This window comes from Hyla sarda, chromosome 2 (genome assembly GCF_029499605.1).
Source record: "Hyla sarda isolate aHylSar1 chromosome 2, aHylSar1.hap1, whole genome shotgun sequence".
Lineage (NCBI taxonomy): Eukaryota > Metazoa > Chordata > Amphibia > Anura > Hylidae > Hyla > Hyla sarda.
Genome location: NC_079190.1, coordinates 24,056,792 through 24,083,392, shown reverse-complemented (window position 1 = coordinate 24,083,392; position 26,601 = coordinate 24,056,792). Strand labels below are relative to the sequence as shown.

Below are 26,601 nucleotides of genomic sequence, written 5' to 3'. Positions count from 1 at the left end.
TAAAAAGGATGCGCTGCAGTTCTCCTTTAAATGGCACCATAACATTAACACTAGTGCTGCCGCAGTTACCCATAGCAACCGTCGAAATTCCAGCCATTTCCTTCATTGGTTGCCATGACAACTTTATACCTTGGCTATGAAGGTATTTTTCCAAAAATAACTCCCCCTACGGACCAGTGTTTCCCAACCTGTGTGCCCCCAGCATGCTGTAAGTTGTAGTTTTCCAACAGCTGGTGGCACGCCGGTCTGCATGTCAGCATTTAATGCATTTATGATGCTGTTTATGTGTGTGTGTAGTATTGCAGTTGTAGTTTTGCAACAGCTGGAGGCACACTGGTATGGAAACACTGCTACAGGCGCCGGGTTTTGTAGCGACTATGTTATGGCGCCACTTGTGTCCTCACTGTGTCTGTAGCATTGCAGCTCAGTTTTATTGGAATTGCAACACCCAAACATAAAGTGAGAAACAGCTCTGGCGCTGTTGTTAAGCAGTCATTAACTTGCAGCCCCGGACATAACTACAGTGGTTGCCCTTAGCAACCAATCAGAATTCAACTTTCATTTCTCCCTGCAGCAGGCATAAAACTGAAAGCAGCGTTCTGATTGGCAGCGGGTGCCTAAGAGCCGGTGGCTGATTGGTCAGTATTAGCGCAGGTAGTAAATGTTATACATAAGGCCCTGAGTGGGTCAGTGACCGCAGCAGTAGACGCGTATGACCCCTCTCGGCTTCCTTACACCTTCTTCCGGCTGTCAGCTGCCTCCCCCCCCCCCCCGCGCCTGCAGTTCTCACCAGATACAGGGGCGCGTAGATCTTTAGGGATTCCTCCATGGCGCTCTGCGTGATCTGCAGGTAGGAGGTGAAGCACGACGGGTTCCATGTGTGCCCGATCTCATAGCAGCTATGCGGGATGGACTTGCTGTGCGCCGCCATGTTTCCCTGGTGCTGGTGGAGAAGGAGGAGTATGGAGGAGGTGGGGGGAGGCGGTGTCGTCTTCGTCCCCGCTGGAAGGAGAGTAAAGGTCTCCCCGCCGCCGGGGTTACTCCCGTTCAAAGCCCTGGATCATGACGCCGGGGACGCGCACGGTGACGAGCAAGATGGCCGACTCCCCTGATCACACTGTGCGGTTAACAGAAACCGCAGCGGCATGCGATAATTTTTTATTTTTTTTTGCCTTATATGCAATTTTTTATTTATTTATAGATTTATATTGTAAAACAAGGCCAGTGGTGACCTCTTCCAGGTGTTGCAGAACTACAACTCCCAGCATGCCCGGACAGCCGTTGGCTGTCCGGGCATGCTGGGAGTTGTAGTTTTGCAACATCTGGGCCAGGGTACGGTGTAGGGTGTGTTCACACTGAGGAATAGGAGAGGAATCCTCATGTATTAAAAAAAAAAGAGAATTCCGCTAAATTTGTGCAGAATTAACGTGGAATTCCTTCCTTGCAGATTTTTCCTCCTGGAATTTAGGAGGAAACTGTTTATTTTTTTTTTTTTTTTTTATATATATATTTTTGCTAGATTACAAACACCAATTGAAATTTCTGTTTGTATTTATTTATTATTTTTTTACCATTGACTTCAATGGACTTCTGCTCGTGTATTCCGCAAAAAGAATTAATTAACATCTTCTTCCTTCTTCTAGCAGAACGGAAATCCGCGTGCGGAATTTACGCAGTGTGAACAGTGCAGAGTACAATACATTGAAGTCAATGCCACAAACAGATGTTAAAGGGGTACTCCGGTGGAAAACTTTTTTTTTTTTTTTTTTGGAAGACACCAGAGGGCTTCAAAGTTCAGCAGCAGTTTTCCAATTGTTCACAAAATTTTCAAACTCACTATTTTTCAGGGACCTGTTCAGTTTTGAAGTGGATTTGAAGGGTCTTCATATTAGAATAACCCCATTATAAAAAAAACTACACCCCCCCCCCCCCCCCAAAGTATTCACAATGACATTCAGTAAGTGTTTTAACCCTTTAGGTGTTTCACAGGAATAGCAGCAAAGTGAAGGAGAAAATTCAAAATCTTCATTTTTTACATTCACATGTTCTTGTAGACCTAATTTTTGAATTTTTGCAAGGGGTTTTTGGGGGGCATGTCACCATTAGGAAGCCCCTATGGTGCCAGAACAGCAAAAAAAAACACCCACATGGCATACCATTTTGTAAACTAGACCCCTCGGGGAACATAACAAGGGGTGAACCTTAATACCATACAGGTGATTCACAACTTTTGCATATGTATAAAAAAAAAAAAAAAAAAAAAATTCCCTAAAATGCTTGGTTTCCCAAAAGCTTTACATTTTTAAAAAGGGTAATAGCAGAAAATACCTCCCCAAATTTGAAGCCCAATTTCTCCCGATTCAGAAAACACCCCATATGGGGGTGAAAAGTGCTCTGCTGGCGCACTACAGGTCTCAGAAGAGAAGGAGTCACATTTGGCTTTTTGAAAGCAAATTTTGCTCTGGGGGCATGCCGCATTTAGGAAGCCCCTATGGTGCCAGAACAGCAAAAAAGACCACATGGCATACTATTTTGGAAACTACACCCCTTGTGGAACGTAACAAGGAGTTAAGTGAACCTTTATACCCCACAGGTGTTTCACAACTTTTGCATATGTAAAAAAAAAAAATTTTTTTTTTACCTAAAATGCTTGGTTTCCCAAAAATTTTACATTTTTAAAAAGGGTAATAGCAAAAAATACCCCCCAAAATTTGTAACACAATTTCTCCCGAGTACGGCGATACCCCATATGTGGCCCTAAACTGTTGCCTTGAAATACGACAGGGCTCCAAAGTGAGAGCGCCATGCGCATTTGAGGCCTAAATTAGGGACTTGCATAGGGGTGGACATAGGGGTATTCTACACCAGTGATTCCCAAACAGGGTGCCTCCAGCTGTTGTAAAAGTCCCAGCATGCCTGGACAGTCAGTGGCTGTCTGGTAATACTGGGAGTAGTTGTTTTGCAACAGCTGGAGGCTCCGTTTTGGAAACAGTGGTGTACCAGACGTTTTTCATTGCGGAGGGGGGCTGTGTAGGGGTATGTGTATATGTAGTGTTTTTTACTTTTTATTTTGTGGTAGTGTAGTGTTTTTAGGGTACAGTCGCACGGGCGGGGGTTCACAGCAGTTTCTCGCTGGCAGTTTGAGCTGTGGCAGAAAATTGCCGCAGCTCAAACTTGCAGCCGGATAGTTACTGTAAACCTCCGCCCATGTGAGTGTACCCTGTACGTTCACATTGGGGGGGGAGGGGGAACATCCAGCTGTTGCAAGACCACAACTCCCAGCATGCTCTGACAGACTGTACATGCTGAGAGTTTGCTTTGCAACAGCTGTAGGCACACTGGTTATGTATCACTGAGTTTGTGACCTAACTGTGTTTCACAACCAGTGTGCCTCCAGCTGTTGCAAAACTACAACTCCCAGCATGTACGGTGCATGCTGGGAGTTGTAGTTTGCAACAGCTGGAGGCACACCGGTCGTGAAACACTGAGTTAGGGGAAAAAAACTGAGTTTCACAACCAGTGTGCCTTTAGCTGTTGCAAAACTACAACTCTCAGCAGTTGCCGACAGCCAACGGGCATGCTGGGAGTTGTAGTTATGCAACCAGCAGGTGCACCACTACAACTCCCAGCATGCACTTTGGCTGTTTGTGCAAGCTGGGAGTTGTAGTTATACAACAGCTGAAGGTACACTTTTCCATAGAAAAAATGTGCCTCCAGCTGCTGCAAAACTATAAGTCCCAGCATGCCCATAAGGGAATGCTGGGAGTTGTGGTGGTCTGCCTCCTGCTGTTGCATAACTACAGCTCTCAGCATGCCCTTTTTGCATGCTGGGAGCGGCTCTCACTCACCACCTACTGCTGCAAGCCGCCACTTCAGGTCAGTCCCTCGCCGCCGCTCCTGGGGCCCCGATCCCAACAGGGATGCCGGGGATCGGGGTCCACTTCCCGCACCCGCTCACGTGCTCCGGAAGAGGGGCGGAGCGGGTTGTGGGAGTGACACCCGCAGCAGGTGCCCTGATTGGTCGGCCGTTAAACCGGCCGACGAATCAGGGCAATCGTGAGGTGGCACCAGTGCCACCTCATCCTTGCTGGCTATGGCTGTTCGGGACCGTCAGAGACTGTAATTCCGGGTCACTGGAGACCCGATTGACCCGGAATCCGCCGCAGATCGCTGGGCTGAATTGTCCAGCGATCTGCGGGCATCGCTGACATGGGGGGTCATCATGACCCCCCCCTGGGCGATATGCCGCGATGCCTGCTAAACGATTTTAGCAAGCATCCGGCTCCGGTCCCCAACCGGCTAGCGGTGGGGACCGGATTTCCCACGGGCGTATAGATACGCCCTGCGTCCTTAAAGGGGTTGTGCGTTGCCCTTCCTTTCAGAGCTCCGCACGCAGCGTCCGGAAATTCATTACTCCGAACGCTGTGTGCGGCCTTCCGTGTTTGCAGCCGCCGGTCGTGCCCCCTTCCCATAGACTTTCATTGAGGGGGCGGTCGTGACGTCACGAGGGGGGCGGTCGTGACGTCACGAGGGGGGCGGCCGTGACGTCACGCCCGACGGCTGCGAACACGGAAGCTCGCACACAGCGTTCGGAGTAATGAACTTCCGGACGCTGCGTGCGGAGCTCCGAAAGGAAGGGCAGCGCACAACCCCTTTAAGGACTCAGGATGCAGGGCGTATCCATACGCCCTGTGTCCTGAAGAGGTTAAAAGTTGAATCCTTAATAAAGAAAACGGCCCCTGAAAATACTAACCAGTCCTGCAGCAGCATCAGGCTTGTCCATGCGTCATGGACAAGAGAGGACTGATGAACAAGACTACATAAGCAGATGCACCAATCACCTCCCACCTCTACAAGGAAGGACACTCCCCTCCCATCACACACCAATCACCTCCCACCACAAGGGTGGGACACACCCACTTCCCCTGAGAGGATTTCTAACACTCTGAGTAGAGATGAGCAAACTTACAGTAAATTCGATTCGTCACGAACTTCTCGGCTCGGCAGTTGATGACTTATCCTGCATAAATTAGTTCAGCCTTCAGGTGCTCCGGTGGGCTGGAAAAGGTGGATACATTCCTAGGAAAGAGTCTCCTAGGACTGTATCCACCTTTTCCAGCCCACGGGAGCACCGGAAAGCTGAACTAATTTATGCAGGAAAAGTCATCAACTGCCGAGCCAAGAAGTTTGTGACGAATCGAATTTACTGTAAGTTCGCTCATCTCTAACTCTGAGCTAATGGATCATTTCATAATGAATAGAGGTGATAGAGGCAAAAATTGTACATGTATATGGTCAGGATTTGTTACTGAGTAACATTTTATTTTTTGTGGCATCTGACAGGTACGCTTTAACCCCTTAAAGGACAACTGTAGTGGTACACTTTTATATATGCCCGTGCCTCAAAAATAAACAAAATAAACTCATACATACATTCCTACGAGCCCCCATTGGTCCGGCACAGGCCTCACGGTCCGGCAGTGCTGACGTCATTCCACTTCCCGGGGACGCCGAAGAGCCGTCGGCGTATCACCGGCCGTAGCGATGTCCCACCCCGGTCGGTGATAGGCTGAGCCCACTGTCATGTAAGGAGCTCTGGCCGGCTTCTTACATGACAGTGGGCTCTTCCTATAACACGCCGGGGTGGGACATCTCTACGGCCGGTGATACGCCGAAGGCTCTGCGGCGTCCCCAGGAAGTGGAATGATGTCAGCACTGCCAGACCGTGAGGCCTGTGCCGGACCAATGGGGGCTCGTAGGAATGTATGTATGAGTTTATTTTGTTTATTTTTGAGGCACGGGCATATATAAAAGTGTACCACTACAGTTTTCCTTTAAGGACGGACCCATTTTTTACCTTAAAGGAGTACTCTGGTGCAGAGTATTCCTGCCCAGGCTGCAAAAAAAATTAAAATAAACCATCACTCACCTTCCTGGGTTCCCGGGGAGCGTCACTACAGCTGATCGGTCCTCCGGTCCATCTCCGTCATACTTCCGTGTGAACGAAGCGTCACATGGCGCTCAGCCTGTCGCTTGCCGCCGTGATGTTCAGCCTCGGCCCGTTATAGGCTGAGCGCCATGTGACGCTTCGTTCACACGGAAGTATGACGGAGACAACTTTTATTCTGTAGGTCCATACGGTTAAAATGATTCCCTACTTATATAGGTTGGATTTTGTCGGACTTCTGGAAAAAATCATAACTACATGCAGGAAAATTTATATGTTTAAAAATGTCATCTTCTGACCCCTATAACTTTTTTATTTTTCCGCATACGGGCCGGTATGAGGGCTCATTTTTTGCGCCGTGTTCTGAAGTTTTTATCGGTACCATTTTTGTATTGATCAGACTTTTTTATTGCTTTTTATTAATTTTTTCATGATATAAAAAGCGACCACAAATACGTTATTTTGGACTTTGTAATTTTTACGCCATTGACTGTGCGGTTTAATTAATGATATATTTTTATTGTTCGGACATTTACGCACGCGGCGATACCATATATGTTTATTTTTATTTACATGGTGTTTTTTTTTTTTTTTTTATGGGAAAAGGGGGGTGATTTGAACTTTTATTAAGGAAAGGGTTAAATCACATTTATTAACTTTTTTTTTTTTTTTTTTACACTTTTTTTTGCAGTGTTATAGCTCCCATAGGGACCTATAACACTGCACACACTGACAGCACTGTTCACTGCAAAGCCATAACTTTGCAATGATCAGCGTTATCGGCGGTCGATTGCTCAAGCTTGCATCTCAGGCTTGGAGCAATCAATCGCCGAGGGGACACACCGGAGGCAGGTAAGAGGACCTCCGCTCGTGTCCCAGCTGATCGGGACACCGCATTTTCACTGCGGTAGTCCCGATCAGCCCTGCTGAGCAGCCGGGCAGCTTTCAGTTTAGACGTGGCGCTCAACTTTGAACGCCACGTCTAAAGGGTTAATAGTGCGCGCTATTAGCCCCGGGACCGACCCGATATATTGCCGGGACCGACCCGATATATCGCGGGAGCTGGCCAAGGACTTAAATATACGTCCTTGGTTGTTAAGGGGTTAATGACCAGGCTCTTTTTATTTATTTGAAATGTGTCTCTTTAAATCGTAATAACTTTAGAACGCTTTTTCTGAGTGAAGCGATTCTGAGATTGTTTGTTTTTGTGATATATTGTACTTTATATAAGTGGTGGATTTTTGTTGACATATGCAGCATTTTTTGTGAAAAACTCCCAAATATTGTGAAAAACTGGAAAATTTCTTGCGTTTAAAAAAACAAAAAAAATTTTTATGGCGTACACTGTGCGGTAAAAGTGGGTCAGTACGATTATGGCGATACCCATTTTATATGGCTTTCTATGTTTTTTCCTTTTCTGAGCAAAATTCTTTTTCTGCCATTCAGTTTCCAACAGCTGTAACTTTTTTATTTTTCGTCCAACGCCATTGAGTGAGGGCTTATTTTTTTGCAAGATGAGCTGTATTTTATATTGGTATTATTTTTGCGATACGTGCTACCTTTTGATCTTTTTTATTCCAATATTTGCACCAACATTTTATTTTATTTTTTTTTTTTTTTTTTTTTTTTTTACGGCGTTCACCGTGCAGGATAATTTACATTATAGTTTTATAGTACATGTCATTACGGATGTGGCAATACCTACTATGTATATGATTTGTGTTTTTGATCTTTTGGTGAGCTCTCTGCTGACATCTCTGTCCATTTTAAGAACTGTCCAGAGCAGGAGAAAATCCCCATAGCAAACATATGCTGCTCTGGACAGTTGCTAAAATGGACAGAGATGTCAGCAGAGAGCACTGTGCTCGTGATGTCAGCAGAGAGCACTGTGTTCCAAAATGAAAATAATTTCCTCTGTCAACAGCTAACAAGTACAGTATTCCCTCAACATACGATGGTAATTCGTTCCAAACGACCCATTGTTTGTCGAATCCATCGTATGTTGAGGGATCCGTGCAATGTAAAGTATAGGAAGCTGTACTCATCTGTCCCCGCCGCTTCGGACCAAGTCCGGTGTCTTCTTCGTTATCCTCCGGCTTCTTCCGCATCTTCTCCAGGGTCTGGGCCTCGCTTTCTGGTGACGTTATTACGCTGCCGCGCCGGCGCGGCGTGCGTAGTGACGTAATAACGACGCCGCAAAGCGAGGCCTGGACCATGGAGAAGATGCAGAAGATGCCGGAGGATCGCGAAGTGGACCTGGAGCAGCGGGGATAGGTAAGTGAACCTGCCTGGGATGCTTAAACTGCAATCCGGCAGCAGCTTAAGCATTTTGCGCCGTCTGATAGCAGTTAATGCGATGGCCCCGACATATAAAAGCATCGTATGTCTGAGAGGCCATCGTATGTCGATTTTATCATATGTCGGGGCCATCGCAGGTCGGGGGGTTACTATACTGGAAGGAGTAAGATTTTTTTTAATAGAAGTAATTTACTAATCTATTTACCTATCTGGCACCAGTTGATTAAAAAAAATAAAAAATAAAGTTTCCACCGGAGTACCCCTTTAAATAGTCACTGTATCGTTTGAACAGACTTTGAACCAATCAAGCGAATATAAAAAGGATTGTGGTTGTCTTTCTATGTACGGTTCCTCCGGCTGCTGGACTTTGCACTTTTTATTAGTTCCCTTTGGGACATATTGTGGCTGTGAGTTCCATTTCATCTAGTACTTCCTTATGGAGCTCCAGCTTTACCACCCCTATATACAACGGTACGGTGTTTACACCATTGTTTATGGTCCTGTCCCTGCATGGCTGCCTTTTCTGTGCCCATTCCTTCTTTTTATGTTTTTATTGTGCAATGTTGTATCAATAAACTTCTTATGTTTTTTAATACATTTAGCAGTAGCTCCATTAGAGTTGAGCAAAATTTAGAAAAATTTGATTCGGCCGATTCGCCGAAAAAAAATAAACAAATGGATTCGATCCGAATAAATTCAGCAAAGTTTTATTACTAATGTATTTTAATAATGTGTTTAATAAAGTGTGTGTGTCACTTTTGTTTCTCTATTTTAAAATTTTTTTTAGTTCTATGTTGGTAGTAGTAGTACCCGTGTTAATAGATCGTCCCGGGTGTCATTCTTGACACCATCTGCGATCGTCCTGTATAATGTATAGATGCAGAAGGCTTTCTCGCATCTAGATAGAACGGTCGTATCGGGTGTCAGGAGTGATATCTGCTGTGATCTGTCCTTAAAGAGGTACTCTGGCGCTAAGACATCCAAAGGATAGGGGATAAAATGCCTGATTGCGGGAAACGACAAGCTCTGCCCCCAGAATGCATGCCTATGGGAGGGGGTGTTACAGCTGTCACACCCCCTCACATTGGCTTGCATTGAGGGGGCGGGGCCATGATGTCACAATGCTCTGGCCCCTGTGATCGCCAGTAATCAGACCCGGAGTGAACGTGCTCTGGGGACTGATTCTAATGGGGGTACCGTGTGCAAGATCACAGGGGTCCCGAGAGGCGTGACCCCCGCGAGGGGATAAGATGTTTTGGCGCTGGAGTACCCCCTTTAACTGCGGGTACTACTGCAAATTCTCTCTCCGTACACGAATTGTCAGTGCAGGAAATCCTCTCTCTACTCTGGTAGTCGCAGCAGGCAATCCTCTCTCCCTACTTTAGGAACAGCAGTCAATTTTTTACAATATGTATATAAAAATCCCCCCATAATATAAAATAGGAAATGTTATTAGAAAAAAAGTCTTTGTTTCCTCTTTAGAAACAGTGCCCCATAGTCAATGTCAGGTATTGCAGTGCTTTCCCATTGAAGTGGTTTTGCTTGTTGCCCCTTGTGCTAAAATAAAATTTAAAAACTGCAGGTGATGGGCAGTGCCTGGTTTCCTCCAGACATGATGCTGCCCCCACCATGATCACTGTAGGGATGGTATTGAGCAGGTGATGGGCAGTGCCTGGTTTCCTCCAGACATGATGCTGCCCCCACCATGATCACAGTAGGGATGGTATTGGGCAGTGCCTGGTTTCCTCCAGACATGATGCTGCCCCCACCATGATCACTGTAGGGATGGTATTGGGCAGGTGATGGGCAGTGCCTGGTTTCCCCAGATATGATGCTGCCCCCACCATGATCACTGTAGGGATGGTATTGGGCAGGTGATGGGCAGTGCCTGGTTTCCCCCAGACATGATGCTGCCCCCACCATGTTTACTGTAGGGATGGTATTGGGCAGGTGATGGGCAGTACCTGGTTTCCCCCAGACATGATGCTGCCCCCACCATGATCACTGTAGGGATGATATTGGGCAGGTGATGGGCAGTACCTGGTTTCCCCCAGACATGATGCTGCCCCCACCATGATCACTGTAGCGATGGTATTAGGCAGGTGATGGGTAGTGCCTGGTCTCCTCCGGACATGTTACCCCCAGCATGATCACTGTAGGGATGGTATTGGGCAGGTGATGGGTAGTGCCTGGTTTCCTCCAGACATGATGCTGCCCCCACCATGATCACTGTAGGGATGGTATTGGGCAGGTGATGGGCAGTACCTGGTTTCCCCCAGACATGATGCTGCCCCCACCATGATCACTGTAGGGATGGTATTGGGCAGGGGATGGGCAGTGCCTGGTTTCCTCCAGACATGATGCTGCCCCCACCATGATCACAGTAGGGATGGTATTGGGCAGTGCCTGGTTTCCTCCAGACATGATGCTGCCCCCACCATGATCACTGTAGGGATAGTATTGGGCAGGTGATGGGCAGTGCCTGGTTTCCCCAGATATGATGCTGCCCCCACCATGATCACTGTAGGGATGGTATTGGGCAGGTGATGGGCAGTGCCTGGTTTCCCCCAGACATAATGCTGCCCCCACCATGTTTACTGTAGGGATGGTATTGGGCAGGTGATGGGCAGTACCTGGTTTCCCCCAGACATGATGCTGCCCCCACCATGATCACTGTAGGGATGATATTGGGCAGGTGATGGGCAGTACCTGGTTTCCCCCAGACATGATGCTGCCCCCACCATGATCACTGTAGCGATGGTATTAGGCAGGTGATGGGTAGTGCCTGGTCTCCTCCGGACATGATGTTGCCCCCAGCATGATCACTGTAGGGATGGTATTGGGCAGGTGATGGGCAGTACCTGGTTTCCCCCAGACATGATGCTGCCCCCACCATGATCACTGTAGGGATGGTATTGGGCAGGGGATGGGCAGTGCCTTGTTTCCTCCAGACATGATGCTGCCCCCACCATGATCACAGTAGGGATGGTATTGGGCAGTGCCTGGTTTCCTCCAGACATGATGCTGCCCCCACCATGATCACTGTAGGGATGGTATTGGGCAGGTGATGGGCAGTGCCTGGTTTCCCCAGATATGATGCTGCCCCCACCATGATCACTGTAGGGATGGTATTGGGCAGGTGATGGGCAGTGCCTGGTTTCCCCCAGACATGATGCTGCCCCCACCATGTTTACTGTAGGGATGGTATTGGGCAGGTGATGGGCAGTACCTGGTTTCCCCCAGACATGATGCTGCCCCCACCATGATCACTGTAGGGATGATATTGGGCAGGTGATGGGCAGTACCTGGTTTCCCCCAGACATGATGCTGCCCCCATCATGATCACTGTAGCGATGGTATTAGGCAGGTGATGGGCAGTACCTGGTTTCCCCCAGACATGATGCTGCCCCCACCATGATCACTGTAGGGATGGTATTGGGCAGGGGATGGGCAGTGCCTGGTTTCCTCCAGACATGATGCTGCCCCCACCATGATCACAGTAGGGATGGTATTGGGCAGTGCCTGGTTTCCTCCAGACATGATGCTGCCCCCACCATGATCACTGTAGGGATAGTATTGGGCAGGTGATGGGCAGTGCCTGGTTTCCCCAGATATGATGCTGCCCCCACCATGATCACTGTAGGGATGGTATTGGACAGGTGATGGGCAGTGCCTGGTTTCCCCCAGACATAATGCTGCCCCCACCATGTTTACTGTAGGGATGGTATTGGGCAGGTGATGGGCAGTACCTGGTTTCCCCCAGACATGATGCTGCCCCCACCATGATCACTGTAGGGATGATATTGGGCAGGTGATGGGCAGTACCTGGTTTCCCCCAGACATGATGCTGCCCCCACCATGATCACTGTAGCGATGGTATTAGGCAGGTGATGGGTAGTGCCTGGTCTCCTCCGGACATGATGTTGCCCCCAGCATGATCACTGTAGGGATGGTATTGGGCAGGTGATGGGCAGTACCTGGTTTCCCCCAGACATGATGCTGCCCCCACCATGATCACTGTAGGGATGGTATTGGGCAGGGGATGGGCAGTGCCTTGTTTCCTCCAGACATGATGCTGCCCCCACCATGATCACAGTAGGGATGGTATTGGGCAGTGCCTGGTTTCCTCCAGACATGATGCTGCCCCCACCATGATCACTGTAGGGATGGTATTGGGCAGGTGATGGGCAGTGCCTGGTTTCCCCAGATATGATGCTGCCCCCACCATGATCACTGTAGGGATGGTATTGGGCAGGTGATGGGCAGTGCCTGGTTTCCCCCAGACATGATGCTGCCCCCACCATGTTTACTGTAGGGATGGTATTGGGCAGGTGATGGGCAGTACCTGGTTTCCCCCAGACATGATGCTGCCCCCACCATGATCACTGTAGGGATGATATTGGGCAGGTGATGGGCAGTACCTGGTTTCCCCCAGACATGATGCTGCCCCCATCATGATCACTGTAGCGATGGTATTAGGCAGGTGATGGGTAGTGCCTGGTCTCCTCCGGACATGATGTTGCCCCCAGCATGATCACTGTAGGGATGGTATTGGGCAGGTGATGGGCAGTACCTGGTTTCCCCCAGACATGATGCTACCCCCACCATGATCACTGTAGGGATGTTGAAATTATATCGCCCGGGAAATGCAGTAGGGCTAAATGCTTGAGGATTTCACATATAAGGGTAGGTTGACACGCGCGGATTTTCGCAGCGTATTTAGCTGCGGATCCGCTGTGAAGGCCCCCCGCTCTATCTTGTCTTTACATGTGCTTGCTGGTAGGGGCAATACGCCGCTACGAGCAGACACACTGCAGCGATGTGCGCGGCGTACTCGCACATCGCGGCCACTCTCCCTGCTCTGAGCTAGGCAGAGAGCTCCTGCGATGTGCGAGTATACTGTGACACGGACATCGCAGTGTGCCTGCTGGTAGCGGCGTATTGCCACTACGAGCAGGCACATGTAAAGACAGCATAGAACGGGCCTTTACCAGCGGATCTGCAGCGTAAAATACGCAGAAAATCCACGCGTGTGAACGTACCCTTAGGGGGCAATCATTCTTGCCCCATCACTGAACTCCTAGGGACTGCAGCTGTATGCTGCAGCCTATAGCGAGCCACACGTGCGATGATTTCACTCATTGACTGCACCTCTGTCAGGACCGAGGATGCCGTCCAGCAACATAACCACCAACCCCCTGAGCCTGCCGGAGCGCACGTGGGGACCGAGGACAGGTAAAAGCAGGGGGAGGGGGTTTGGTGAATCACTGAATGATGTGGCAAAGGAGGGGAGGGTGTATTATAATGGCACAGGGGGGGCTAAAACAATGGCACGGGGGTGGGCTGAAATATAATGGCACAGGGGGGGGGCTGAAATATAATGGTACAGGGGAATGATATGGCACAGGGTGTGATAAAGGGGGGTGGGGAATGAACTGGCACAGGATGGTAGCAGCTTTTCTGATACTGGTACTATATTGTGCATTGTCGACGCGCAACGCGATGAATGCGTTTGGCACTATAGCAAGGAGTGTGTCATCAAACTATGTAAGGATGTCACCATGAAAAGTTTGGAAAGCTCTGACTAAGGGAGTATAATTGTTTAAATGGGAGCCTTACCGGCCTACCTACTGGGGTTGCTCTACCTATTAGGGGTCATTTACATATCTTCCACCATAACAGCCCACATGAGAGATGGTCCCATAGGACCTAATAGGAACAGGGAACAGAAAAGGTTAAAAGCTCCTCCCCCCGGCACCTTCCCTAGTGTTTTCCTGTTCCTATTAGGTCCAGGACAGAGCCGGATTCTCTTGGGGCTCCGCATGTCGCTGAAGGTTACCAGAGCTCTGTATCTGCGGCGGGCGTGCTGTAGCAGAGTTTTGGTGGCGCTTCCTGGCCGGCTGCGTCCTTGTGCAGCAGTTTGCGTGGTCCCCCGGGAACTGCGGAGAGGCGGTGGACCAGAAGTGATGTCACGGGGCGCCAAAATTCTAACTACAGAGTATAAAGGTAGGGAACCAGCGTCTCCATAGTGTCTGTGCTGTGTTTCTATTCTAACTATGGACTCTCAGGCTTCCTCCAGAGCTGATTCTGCTGAGCAGCCTGTTCCTTTGGTCTCTGGAACTCTCTCAGAAGCCTAAAAAGAAATGTATTATGTGCCTAGCTAAAATTCCAGAGAAAGGAAAATCCTTATGTAAAAAATGCATTTCTAAAGTGGTACAAGAGGAAAAGTTGGGATCTTCTGAGGATTTGAGGTCGCTTATACGGCAAGAAATTCAGGCTTCTTTAGCGAATTTTAATCCTCTTCAAAACCCTGGTGTTTCTGGAAAGCCATCTGGTTCTCATGTAATGGCTCCTTTGGATGTTAATACTTATCCAAAATTACCATATGTAGTGCCGCCTCTCTTCCACCTAGTAACTACACCGTAGCTCCGTTGCAATATGCTCCTCCTGCTAAAAGAGCAAAAGTTATGGATATATCTGGTTCAGAGGAGGATGATCTTGTCTCCAGATCAGATATTGAAGGGATGGAAGGGGGCAAAGTGTCTTCGGTTCCTCCTAAGAAAAATGTAAAATATTTTTTCTCAGCAGAGGATACTGATATTTTGGTCAAGGCAGTCAGAGGTGTTATGGTGTTAGAGGAGGTTGATAAACCTATGTCCATCCAGGATCAAATGTTTGGCGGGGTAAAACCGGCAAAAAAAAGTGTGTTTTTCCTATCCAAGAAAATCTGAAAAGTCTGATTCTGGATGAATGGCAGGACCCTGAAAGGAAATTGCAAATTTCCAGGGAAATAAAAAATAGATTGCCTTTTGAAGAAAAAGACATTGAATTATGGAATGACATTCCCAAAATAGACTGCCAATTATCAAAAGTTGTAAAGAAAACATCTCTTCCTTTTGAGGATTCATGCCAACTCAAAGACTGCATGGATCGAAAGATGGATGGTCTATTACGGAAAACCTGGCAAGCATCTACCGCCATTTTGAACCCGAACCCGGTGTGCTTCTCTGGCCCGATTCCGAGAGCGGAATCGGGCCACAGAAGCTAAACCATTTACTGTGTCGTCCCCCCCCCCCCCCCCCCCGCTGCGCCTGTCAGCCAGTGTCCCCACGTGCACGAGCAATCCCCACCGCTAGCGGGATCCATGTGCCCACTAGCGGTGTCACAAGAATGCCTCCTGCGAGCGCTACCATCACCGCTAGCGGGGTCCCTGTGCCCACTAGCGGTGTCAAATGTGCCCCCCCGCGAGCGCTACCATCACCGCTAGCGGGGCCCCTGTGCCCACGCGAGCGCTACCATCACCGCTAGCGGAGTCCCTGTGCCCACTAGTAGTGTCACGAGGATACCGAGCGCAGCTCTGTTCCCTGTCAGCTGTCAGGGTACGGGAACAGATTTAAAAGCCTCGCGCTCGGCTAACAAAGTACTGCGCAGGCGCAGCACTATGCAAATAGCGTAGGGCTAACTTAGGCAGCGCTAGGAGCCTAGCGTTAGCCCTACGCTATTTGCTTAGTACTGCGCGCGAGGCTTTTAAATCTGTTCCCGTACCCTGACAGCTGACAGGGAACAGAGCCGCGCTCGGCATCCTTGTGACAGCGCTAGTGGGCACAGGGACCCCGCTAGCGGTGATGGTAGCGCTCGCGGGGGGCACATTTGACACCGCTAGTGGGCACAGGGACCCTGCTAGCGGTGATGGTAGCGATCGCGCTCGCGGGGGGCACATTTGACACTGCTAGTGGGCACAGGGACCCTGCTCGTGGGGGGGGGGGGACAGGCGGTAATACCGTGATACCGCGATAATAAAAAAAAAAAATACTTTGATATTAATTTTAGGCCATATCGCTAAGCACTATACTAGTGTAGCTAGAGCTCTTTTTATCTGGCTTTCTCAGTTAGAAGAACACATTGAGAATAAAACGCCTAGAGAGGACTTATTGGCTTCTGTACCCATGTTAAAAATGGCGGCAGGGTTTTTTGCAGATGCTTCGGCTGAATCTGTGAGAATGGCGGCTAAGTCCGCTGCCTTATCAAATTCATCCAGAAGAGCTTCATGGCTGAAATTTTGGAAAAGGGACCCCACTTCCAAGACTAAGCTTTGTGCTATATCTTGTATAGGGAAATCTATATTTGAGCCTTTTCTGGAAGATATTCTAGGAAAGGCTGCGGATGATAACGTTTTTCTAACCTTTTGTTAGAGAAAGCTAAAAAACCTGAAAAACTTTTTACGGCCCCAAGGAAGGTCAAATTATAGAGGGAAAGGAAACTCGGATAGGTGGAGCTACCCCAAAGGGGGAAAGGTAAAGATTTCCTCCTCAATCCCTCTCAACCTGGCAAAAAGCAATGACTGGTGGGAAGAAGACTCAAGCATTTTGTGCCTCAGTGGCAATCTGTAACAACAAACCCTTGGATCCTAAACCTGTTGTCGGTAGGATACAAGATAGAGTTTTCCTCCCTCCCACTTCAAAAATTTTTCGTCTCAAATCAACCTTCCCCTCTCCTGCAAGAGAGAATGCTGGAGGGGGTAAGAAATCTGCTGCATTTGGGAGCTATCACTCAGGTTCCGACATCAGAGAGGAGTCAGGGTCACTACTCTTCCCTCTTTCTGATCCCGAAGCCCAATGGGTCGTTCAGAACGAAAAAAATATTCTGAACAAATTCATTTCCTACAAAAGATTCAAAATGGAATCAATAAAAACGTCGATTCCCATGATAGCTCCCAATGCAGTAATGATTACCCTAGACCTCAAAGATGCGTACTACCATGTACCTATTCACCCGGAGCATCAGAAGTATCTCCGTTTTGCGGTCAAGATAGGGGATCAAATCTTCCATTACCAATTTGTGTGTCTTCCTTTCGGAATCTCATCAGCTCCGAGATTATTCACAAAGTTAATGGTGGAGGTAGTAGCACATCTTCATCTACAAAATATAATTTTGATCCCTTATTTAGACGACCTGCTGATGACAGCCTCATAAAAACATCTTCTCCTATCGCAATTGGATCTGGTAATACAGCATCTCCAGAACTTGGGGTGGATTGTCAACCTAGAAAAATCGGATCTTCTTCCATCCCACAGATCTTTTTAGGCATGCTGTTGGACTCAAAAAAGCAACTTTTCTACCTCCAGCAAAAATAGAGACTATCCAGTCAAAGATAAGAAAATTCCAAAAATCAAGACTGGTGTCTATAAGAGAAGCAATGTCAGAATTGGGTTCTATGACCTCCACGATTCCTGCGGTCAAATGGGCTCAATTCCACTCAAGACAGCTTCAGGCTCAGACTCTTTCTGTATGGAACAGATCTCAACTGACGCTAGACAAATAATTCACATTAACCCCCGGGGTAGTGAGGTCTCTAAATTGGTTGTTGGTAGCCACAAACCTGAAGAAAGGGGTCCCTTGGCTGTGAGATCCAGTCCTTGTGACTACAGATGCAAGTGCCTGGGGATGGGGTGCTCATGTACAGGGACAGTACTTCCAAAGTTGCTGGCCTCCTCATCTAAACAAATTTTCCTCAAATTACAAGGAACTAAGAGCTGTGTGGGAGACCCTTGTGTCAGCCAAAACTCTCCTTCTCAATCAAGATATAAAAATTTACTCAGACAATTCAACAACAGTAGCTTTTCTGTGGCATCAGGGGGGCACAAGGCACAAAGCTCTTCAAGCTATTGTGACCAGAATCCTTGCTTGGTCGGAAAGAAATGTCTCCTCCATTACGGCCGTTCATCTGAAGGGATCCTGCAATCAGATAGCGGACTTTCTAAGTCGGAGGACCCTGGATCCAGGGAAATGGTCCCTAAATCCTTCTGTGTTCCATCTACTGGTTCTCAAGTGGGGTCAACCCTCTATAGATCTGTTTGCCTCTTGTCAGAACACCAAGACCATTCAGTTTTACTCTCTAAATCCGAGAGAAAGGCCGCTCGCAGTAGACGCATTAGCTCAAAATTGGGAATTTCCTCCGGCCTATGCCTTTCCTCCTTTTCCTCTGATTGCAACAACTCAAGCGAAGATCCGAGACAGCAATTTAAAAGTGATTTTTGTGGCCCCATACTGGCCAAAGAGGTTTTGTCTATTGAAAAGTCTAGCGATAGAACCACCCTTCCCTCTACCTCTAGTGGAAGACCTTCTGTCTCAGGGCCCAGTATTTCATCAGGGTCTACAAAATCTACATCTTACGGCCTGGATTTTGAAGAGTCAAATTTGAGAAAACAAGGTCTGTCTCAAAAAGTAATTTCTACATTATTGAAGAGTAGGAAACCCTCTACTTCAAAAATATACCTAAAAATCTGGAAGAAATTTCTATCCTGGAGTAAACAAATTGATCCAGGCCCATCTCATCCCAATTATCCACAAATTTTGGATTTCCTTCAAGAGGGATTTGAAAAAGGACTCTCGCTTAGTACATTAAAAGTCCAAGTGGCAGCATTGGGGGCTTTCTTTGATCATCAGATTGCAGATCATTGATGGATTAAAAGATTTTTTAAGGCGGTTTCTAGACTAAAACCTAAAACTCCAATCCGTATACCCTCTTGGAACCTTAATTTGGTGCTATCTGCTCTCACTTCTCACCCTTTTGAACCTCTAGATCAGTGTTCTATTAGATTTGTCACTCTAAAACTAGCTTTTCTCATTGCTATTACTTCTGATAGAAGAGTTGGAGAAATTCAAGCCCTGTCAATCAATGAACCATACATGTCCATATCTGATGACAAAGTAACCCTCAGATTAGATCCTTCTTTTCTCCCTAAAGTGGTTACTGACTTCCACCGGTCTCAAGAAATTTTTCTTCCTTCTTTTTGTAATAATCCAAGAAATCCACAGGAAGAGAAATTTCACATGTTAGAAGATGTCTTCTCTATTATTTGGATGTCACAAGTCTTTGGAGAAAAGACTCTAATCTTCTTTTGCAGTTCCAAGGTCCGAATAAGGGTAGGAAAGCTTCCAAAAGTACTATAGCCCGGTGGATCAAAAGTGCCATTGTTGAGGCATATAAAGTTAGTGGGGAACAAGTCCCTAATGGTCTAAAAGTTCATTCTACTAGAGCAATGTCAACATCCTGGGCGGAAAGATCTGCTGCCTCAATAGATCAGATTTGTAGGGCAGCTACATGGTCAAACCCCCCATACCTTTTTTAAACATTATAGGCTCGACTTATCAGAGTCTCATGATTTGGCGTTCGGTAGAAAGGTTCTGCAGGCCATTGTCCCTCCCTAATGATGTTTATTTGGTATTTCTCATGTGGGCTGTCATGGTGGACGATATGTAAAGATAGAATTATTTACTTACCGATAATTCGGTTTTCTTGAGTCCACCATGACAGCCCCATTATTTCCCTCCCTTTTTTGATGTTGTTTTTTTTTTTTCTTCTACTGGCATAACTTTTTCTGGTGTCCCTTTTTAATTTGTAAAACACTGGGGAAGGTGCCGGGGGGAGGGGCTTTTAACCTTTTCTGTTTCCTGTTCCTATTAGGTCCTATGGGACCATCTCTCATGTGGGCTGTCATGGTGGACTCAAGAAAATTGAATTATCGGTAAGTAAATAATTCTATCTTTTTGTCTTTGGCTCTGTGTGGGAGCCCTACCTTTTGACCAACTGGGACAACATATATAACTGTGGCCCTATTTACATACTAGGGGAGCCCTTCATGCCTGCCTACGTGATGAGGGGATGTACCTACCTGATAAAGTAACATACCTACCTAAAGGGGGGGACTGCCTATTTAATGGGGCGAACTTATCAGGGGCCCTATCCACCTAATGTGGTGATATACTGGTCTGCCTATTAAGTTTCTATTAATAAAGACCTTATTTACAGACTATTTTGGTTGAAATTATGTTATGTACAAGGACAGGTGGATCGTCATGAGGGACAAGTAGATTGTGTTCCGTTTTAGTCCCTTGGACAAGTAGTTTTTTATTTTTATTTGCACACCTCTGGATGGTATTGCGCAGGTGATGGGCAGTGCCTGGTTTCCTCCATACATGACGCTGCCCCCACCATGATCACTGTAGGGATGGTATTGGGCAGGTGATTGGCAGTACCTGGTTTCCTCCAGACATGATGCTGCCCCCACCATTCTTTACTGTAGGGATGGTATTGGGCAGGTGATGGGCAGTGCCTGGTTTCCTCCAGAAATGATTCTGCCCCCACCATGATCACTGTAGGGATGGTATTGGGCAGGTGATGGGCAGTGCCTGGTTTCCTCCAGAAATGATTCTGCCCCCACCATGATCACTGTAGGGATGGTATTGGGCAGGTGATGGGCAGTGCCTGGTTTCCTCCAGACATGATGCTGCCCCCACCATGATCACTGTAGGGATGGTATTGGGCAGGTGATGGGCAGTACCTGGTTTCCTCCAGACATGATGCTGCCCCCACCATGATCACTGTAGGGATGGTATTGAGCAGGTGAGGGGCAGTGCCTGGTTTCCTCCAGACATGATGCTGTCCCCACCATGATCACTGTAGGGATGATATTGCGCAGGTGATGGCAGTACCTGGTTTTCCCCAGACATGATGCTGCCCCACCATGATCACTGTAGGGATGGTATTGGGCAGGTGATGGGCAATGCCTGGTTTCCCCCAGATATGATGCTGCCCCACCATGATCACTGTAGGGATGGTATTGGGCAGGTGATGGGCAGTGCCTGGTTTCCCCCAGACATGATGCTGCCCCCACCATGATCACTGTAGGGATGGTATTGGGCAGGTGATGTGCAGTGCCTTGTTTTCCCCAGACATGATGCTGCCCCCACCATGCTTCACTGTAGGTATGGTATTGGGCAGGTGATGGGCAGTGCCTGGTTTCCTCCAGACATGATGCTGCCCCCACCATGATCACAGTAGGGATAGTATTGGGCAGGTGATGGGCAGTGCCTGGTTTTCCTCCAGACATGATGCTGCCCCCACCATGATCACTGTAGGGATGGTATTGGGCAGGTGATGGGCAGGGCCTGGTTTCCTCCAGAGGTGATGCTGCCCCCACCATGATCACTGTAGGGATGGTAATGGGCAGGTGATGGGCAGGGCCTGGTTTTCCTCCTGACATGATGCTGCCCCCACCATGTTTCACTGTAGGGATGGTAATGGGCAGGTGATGGGCAGTGCCTGGTTTCCTCCAGACATGATGCTTCCCCCACCATGATCACTGTAGGAATGGTATTGGGCCGGTGATGGGCATTGGCTTGTTCCCTCCAGACATGATGCTTAGAATTGAGCACAGAAAGCTCAATCTTGGTTTCGTCAGACCAATAAGCAATGTCTGGTATTGCAGTGCTTTCCTACTGTAGTTGTGATAAACCACAGGTTGGAGGCCTCGGCAATATATGCAAATTTTAAACATTTTTTCTTCTCACTTATGATAAATATACTTCCTTTAAGAGGAGCCGTTCATCATGTCAATAGAACGAACCTGTTCCCAAACTACTTCCCTCTATTGCACATTCTCTACTTTGCGCCGCATACCTACTTGGGTCAATATCTCACCATGTTGCTTAGCTACCCGGAGGAGATGATGAGTGGAAATGAACATTTTATTACAAATCACAAAGAAGCATCTTATTGCCCTTTATTCCTCTGGACCACATTACTATTCAGAGTTCCAGCGCAGCTGACAGTGATGGGGTCAGTCCGGCCCCAAAGAATAGACAGTGACATGCATTGCTTCATAGTTGCTTAGCAGAATGTTCTGGCAAGGAATAAATTGCTGCTAATCTGTTGCTCTTTGCTCTTTTCTGTGCTTATGATTCAAAGTCTTTCTCCCGCTGGGTTGGCGAAGATCTTTGCCTACCAGTCTCGTCTAGCTTGGAAAAGTCACATTGGCAGAAGATAATGGTGGAGTCTTTCTCTTATACATGAATATTAACATTTTCACAGCTGTTATGTGTAGACACCGGAACCAAATTATGGAAGACGACAACAGCAACACTCTGAAAGTCCTGGACCGCACTGCTCCTGGGAAAATGCAAGCCCTGCCCTATACACCAATTTAGATACCTGCGTTGTCTTAGCAATTTTACTACATGCAAAAAACTATACTTATATGCAGTTTTTCCATGACATGGATTTATGCCATCCCTTTACCACTTCCTGTTGGGTACTCTGCTGCTCAGCATTTGGAACAAACTGTTCCGAACGCTGGAGCCGGGAGCTTGTGACGTAACGCCCTGCCCCCTCAATGCAAGTCTATGCCGTCACGCACCCTCCCATAGACTTGCATTGAGGGGGCGGGGAGTGACATCATTTGGGGACGTGGCTATGACATCACTTGCTCCCGGCTCCAGCGTTCGTAACAGTTTGTTCCAAACGCTGAGCAGCAGAGTACCCCTTTAAACTTGAGACATGGGCTTGCCTTGCCACTTCCCTAGGCTTCAGAGCAGACCCTCACAGACATACAACTCAGAATTACTTACACCCTTCTATCTGACACTTCGCGTTGTGCTTACTGATGTTAGGCTGGTATTCAGCTGCTCGGCCATGAAGATACAAGGTAATTTTTTGCTGATATGAATGCCAGATAAAGCATTAGCGACTTTTATGCATAATACACCTCAGCACTCAATGTAATTTTGTGCGCTTCATGGCTGAGGATCTGAGGTTCCTAAATGCCTCCACTTCTCAGTAATATCACTCACAGCTAATGGTGGAAGATCTAGGAGGGAAGAAATGTCATCAATGGACGTGTTGCAGCTGTTGCTCCTATTACAGCACTGCGCTGGTGTAAGTGTGCTCTCTAGGATGACCTTTTCTTTCACAAATGTCTGTAAAGGCGACTGCGTTGGAAGACGCTAGATCTTATACACCTGTGAAAGTGAGACTGAATGCAACACCTGAATTCAAGAATTTTGAGCCAGGGCCAAAAACTGTAGTCTGTAAAGTGTATGCGTCAGACTGGAAGACCATCTTATGCAGTGATGGTGAACCTTTTTGAGCCCGAGTGCCCAAACCGTAATGCATGCCAACTTTTTTTCTTTCAAAGTGCCAGCACAGCAATTAAATCAGAATACTGAGGTTTAAGTTTAGAAAAAAACTACTTAGGTAGGCAGTATGTACCCCCACATTAGGTAGGCAGTATGTTCCCCCACATTAGGTTGTAGTTCCCTCACATTAGGTAGGCAGTATAGTTCCCCCACATTAGGTTGCAGTTCCCCCACATTAGGTAGCCAGTATAGTTCTTCCACATTAGGTTGGCTGTATAGTTCCCCCACATTAGGTTGTAGTTCCCCCACATTAGGCTGTAGCTCCCCCACATTAGGTTGCAGTTCCCCCACATTAGGTTGGCAGTATGTTCCCCCACATTAGGTTGGAGTCCCTCCACATTAGGTGCAGTATAGCTCCCCCACAGATATACAGCCTTCAGCCATATACAGTGTATAGCTGGAGGCTGTATGTCTTTGTACTGCCTCACAGTGCTCCGTCCACCGCTCCTCTGGTCAGGGGTCAAGACCTACTGCTATGGCCGATAGTATAGCAGTAGGTCCCGGTACCGGAGGAGCGGTGGTCGGAGCACCGAAGCTGAAGTGTAGCTGGTAACCTACCATGCCGGCCAGCGCACGTCCTCCTCCTCGATGCAACAATGTTCTACTCCTCCGTTCCTATGGGCGCATGCATGGGACGTCAGTCCCTGCATGCGCTATCTCCGGGCGGCCCCTGCGTTTTTAAAGTTAACGTGGGGCTGCAGAAAGGTAACTGGGACATCCTTGTGTCCCGAAAAGATCTTTCTGTACACAGGGATGTCCCGGTTTGCCCCGCCTTAACGGCGGCCCTGAGCATAGTGGAAGTCTGGCACCGGCGGAGCGCATCAAAAGGCATCCATGGCGAACTATGGCCGCGTGCCCACAGAGGGTACTCGGCGTGCCACCTGTGGCACGCGTGCCACAGGTTCGCCATCACTGATCTAATGTATGGGGGGGGCCTCCCGAACTTTCCCTGACAGGTCAAGTAAAGGGAGAGAAGGATTGCGCTTGTTGGATATCAAATGTCCGATCCATTTGTTCTTTGAGAGGTAAGCCACTGCTAACTTTCTCCCTGTTCAGAACACATGCAAGTGTACATATTCATGGGAGGATAGGGAGATATAGCTGTGTCCCGTTATCTTCTGTGTATGGCCGCCATTAGTCACATCTACAATACCCCCGTATAGGAGCCTCCAGTCCTTCTGCGATTTTCTCCCTGCAGGCAAGAAGCTTCATGCAAGCAGTCTCTGCCCCACTGAATTTGACCACACTTGCAGTGAAAGATAGGGTTTGTTGCACACGTTGCATATACATTTTGCTGTGTAAATCCACAAATCAATCCTTACTAAAAATCTTTACGCAAATTTTTAAAATGTTGCCCATCTGTAAAGTTTTGTGCGTAGTGATTCTTTTTCATTGCGGATTTCTTTTTTTTTGTTAACATTGGGTGTTTGACCTCATTTTCTTTTTTCCACCCTCTTATTTATGACCTATGCCTTTTTTTTTTTTTTTTTAAACATGGCCATTTTAACATTGCATCTTATATGGAAGGTTGAAATGAATCCACAAGATGGAGATTTCTTTTAAAAAATCTACTCCTCCATACCTTGGCCTTCTTTTCTTCAAAGTATCCAGAATGTCATTTGTAAGTATTGTGCTTTATTTGTCTTATTTTAATTCTTCTCTTTTAAATGTCTCTGTTTGTTTTCACATTTGACTAACTTTTAGTATTGAAAATGTTTCAGTCAACGTGCCAGATGGAGATGTCATACATGGAGTCATAAAATTTTGCTTAAACAAGAAGAAAAGGGTTATTTTTCCACTCTGTTAGCTGGCCTTAGATGGTAAAAAGTTGTATTCTTTTTCTTTGAAGTGTTTTTATATAACTCAACAAATCCCAGGCGCCAGGACGAGGACTTCGTCCTGACGCCTAGATTTTTGCCAGCCCTTTCCATTAAACCCTTCCTGATCCACGCCATACATGTACGTCACGAGACGGGTAAGGGAGTATGACATGCTTTAGGGAGTCGGGCCTGCGTCATATCCGGCTGGTGTCAGACACATCTGACACCTGTCGGTAATGAAGGACATTGGAGATCACTCTGGTTATCCATTGCATCACAAAAAATCTCACTGGTTGTTTAAAAATATCCTGACGCTAAACTTTTTTTTGCTAGTTCCTAGGTTAAAAAAAAAATTGCCAAGCCCTGTTCTATGCTATTATATATTGTCATATTGTATATCTTCTATATTTATAAAGTTTTGTTTCTTGTACCTAAATGTCTGTAAGGAACCTTGACAATTCCAGCTTCTGTGGCCTTCACTGACACTAGGGTTGTCTAGACCTAAGCGTAAATTAGATGTAGAAACACATATGCCTATGGAAACATACAAAAGATTGCAAGGAAGGCACTCACCCGTATTAGAAGTTTCAGGAAGACTTTATTCCATTATGGGGTACAAAAAGCAGTGCGGGAGGGAGAAGAGAGGAGCTCGTGGTGGGCGTGACCAAGCGGTGTTTGACCGCGAAATGGAACCGTCGGACCACGAGCTCCACGGAGCTCCTCTCTTCTCCGTCCCGGACAGCTTTTTGTACCCCATAATGGAATAAAGTCTTCCTGAAACTTCTAATACGGGTGAGTGCATTCCTTGCAATCGTTTGTATGTTTCCATTGTTGCCTTTTTGCTACAGTAGGATTTTTTGCACCCCCGAGAAACCACAACACTTCTCCTTACTCTGCCTTAACATACCTGTATCCGATAATAGGGAACTGACAGGAGTGCTGAGTCTTTACTCTATCTTTGTTTATACATATGCCTATGGAGTTTAGTCTAAAATTCACTTCTGGCAGTTCTTCAAATACAGGTCCGCATGTGTGAGACGCCTTCTTGGACTATATTTTATCTCCAGGATGTGCACTGGCAATGGGAATGCGTTCGCAGAGGACCAGCAATAATGCATGTAATTTTCTCTTCCAAATCTTTATTTCACCAGTGCACAGTTGTGTAGTGTTGTTTTGTTTTTCTCCCTGTTTTATCTGGATAGGACAGATCAGAGCAGCTAATATTAGAGGCCATTGTACTTTTTTTTAGGTTGTTTTATTGCTTGATGGGAAAATCCCCGTTCTCCCTGGTGCCCTGATACCGTCACCTCTGGAATGATGTGGACAAAGAGAAAACGCAGTAAGGAAAAGGGAGGATTGTATAAACACACTCGATAGGAATGAATGCCTGGAATCCTCTGGGATCAGGTCTGATCGTATGAGGCTGGAATATAGTATTGTCATCTTTATGTGTTGTAGAGCTGGTGATCTTACTAACACATTTCTGGATGTTGTCATGATTTTCAGACCGTCTTAGATATTTCACGACAGGACAGGCTATATGGTTTTATTAAAAAGTAT

The 26,601-nt window shown here is 47.2% G+C and overlaps 1 protein-coding gene and 1 long non-coding RNA gene across 2 annotated transcripts in view; one reads left to right on the top strand and one right to left on the bottom strand.

Moving 5' to 3' along the window:
- Positions 1–1,214, bottom strand: part of TMEM135 (transmembrane protein 135) — a 455,209-nt gene extending 453,995 nt beyond the window's left edge. Inside the window, exon 1 of the mRNA XM_056561396.1 lies at positions 791–1,214. Coding sequence (XP_056417371.1) covers positions 791–931 — 141 coding nt within the window. The 5' untranslated portion in view covers positions 932–1,214. The remainder of the gene's footprint in view (positions 1–790) is intronic.
- On the top strand, positions 759–26,601 carry LOC130358313 (uncharacterized). Its single transcript, XR_008889463.1, has 3 exons — positions 759–850; positions 24,749–24,842; positions 26,291–26,601. It is a non-coding gene; the product is annotated as an uncharacterized LOC130358313 (long non-coding RNA).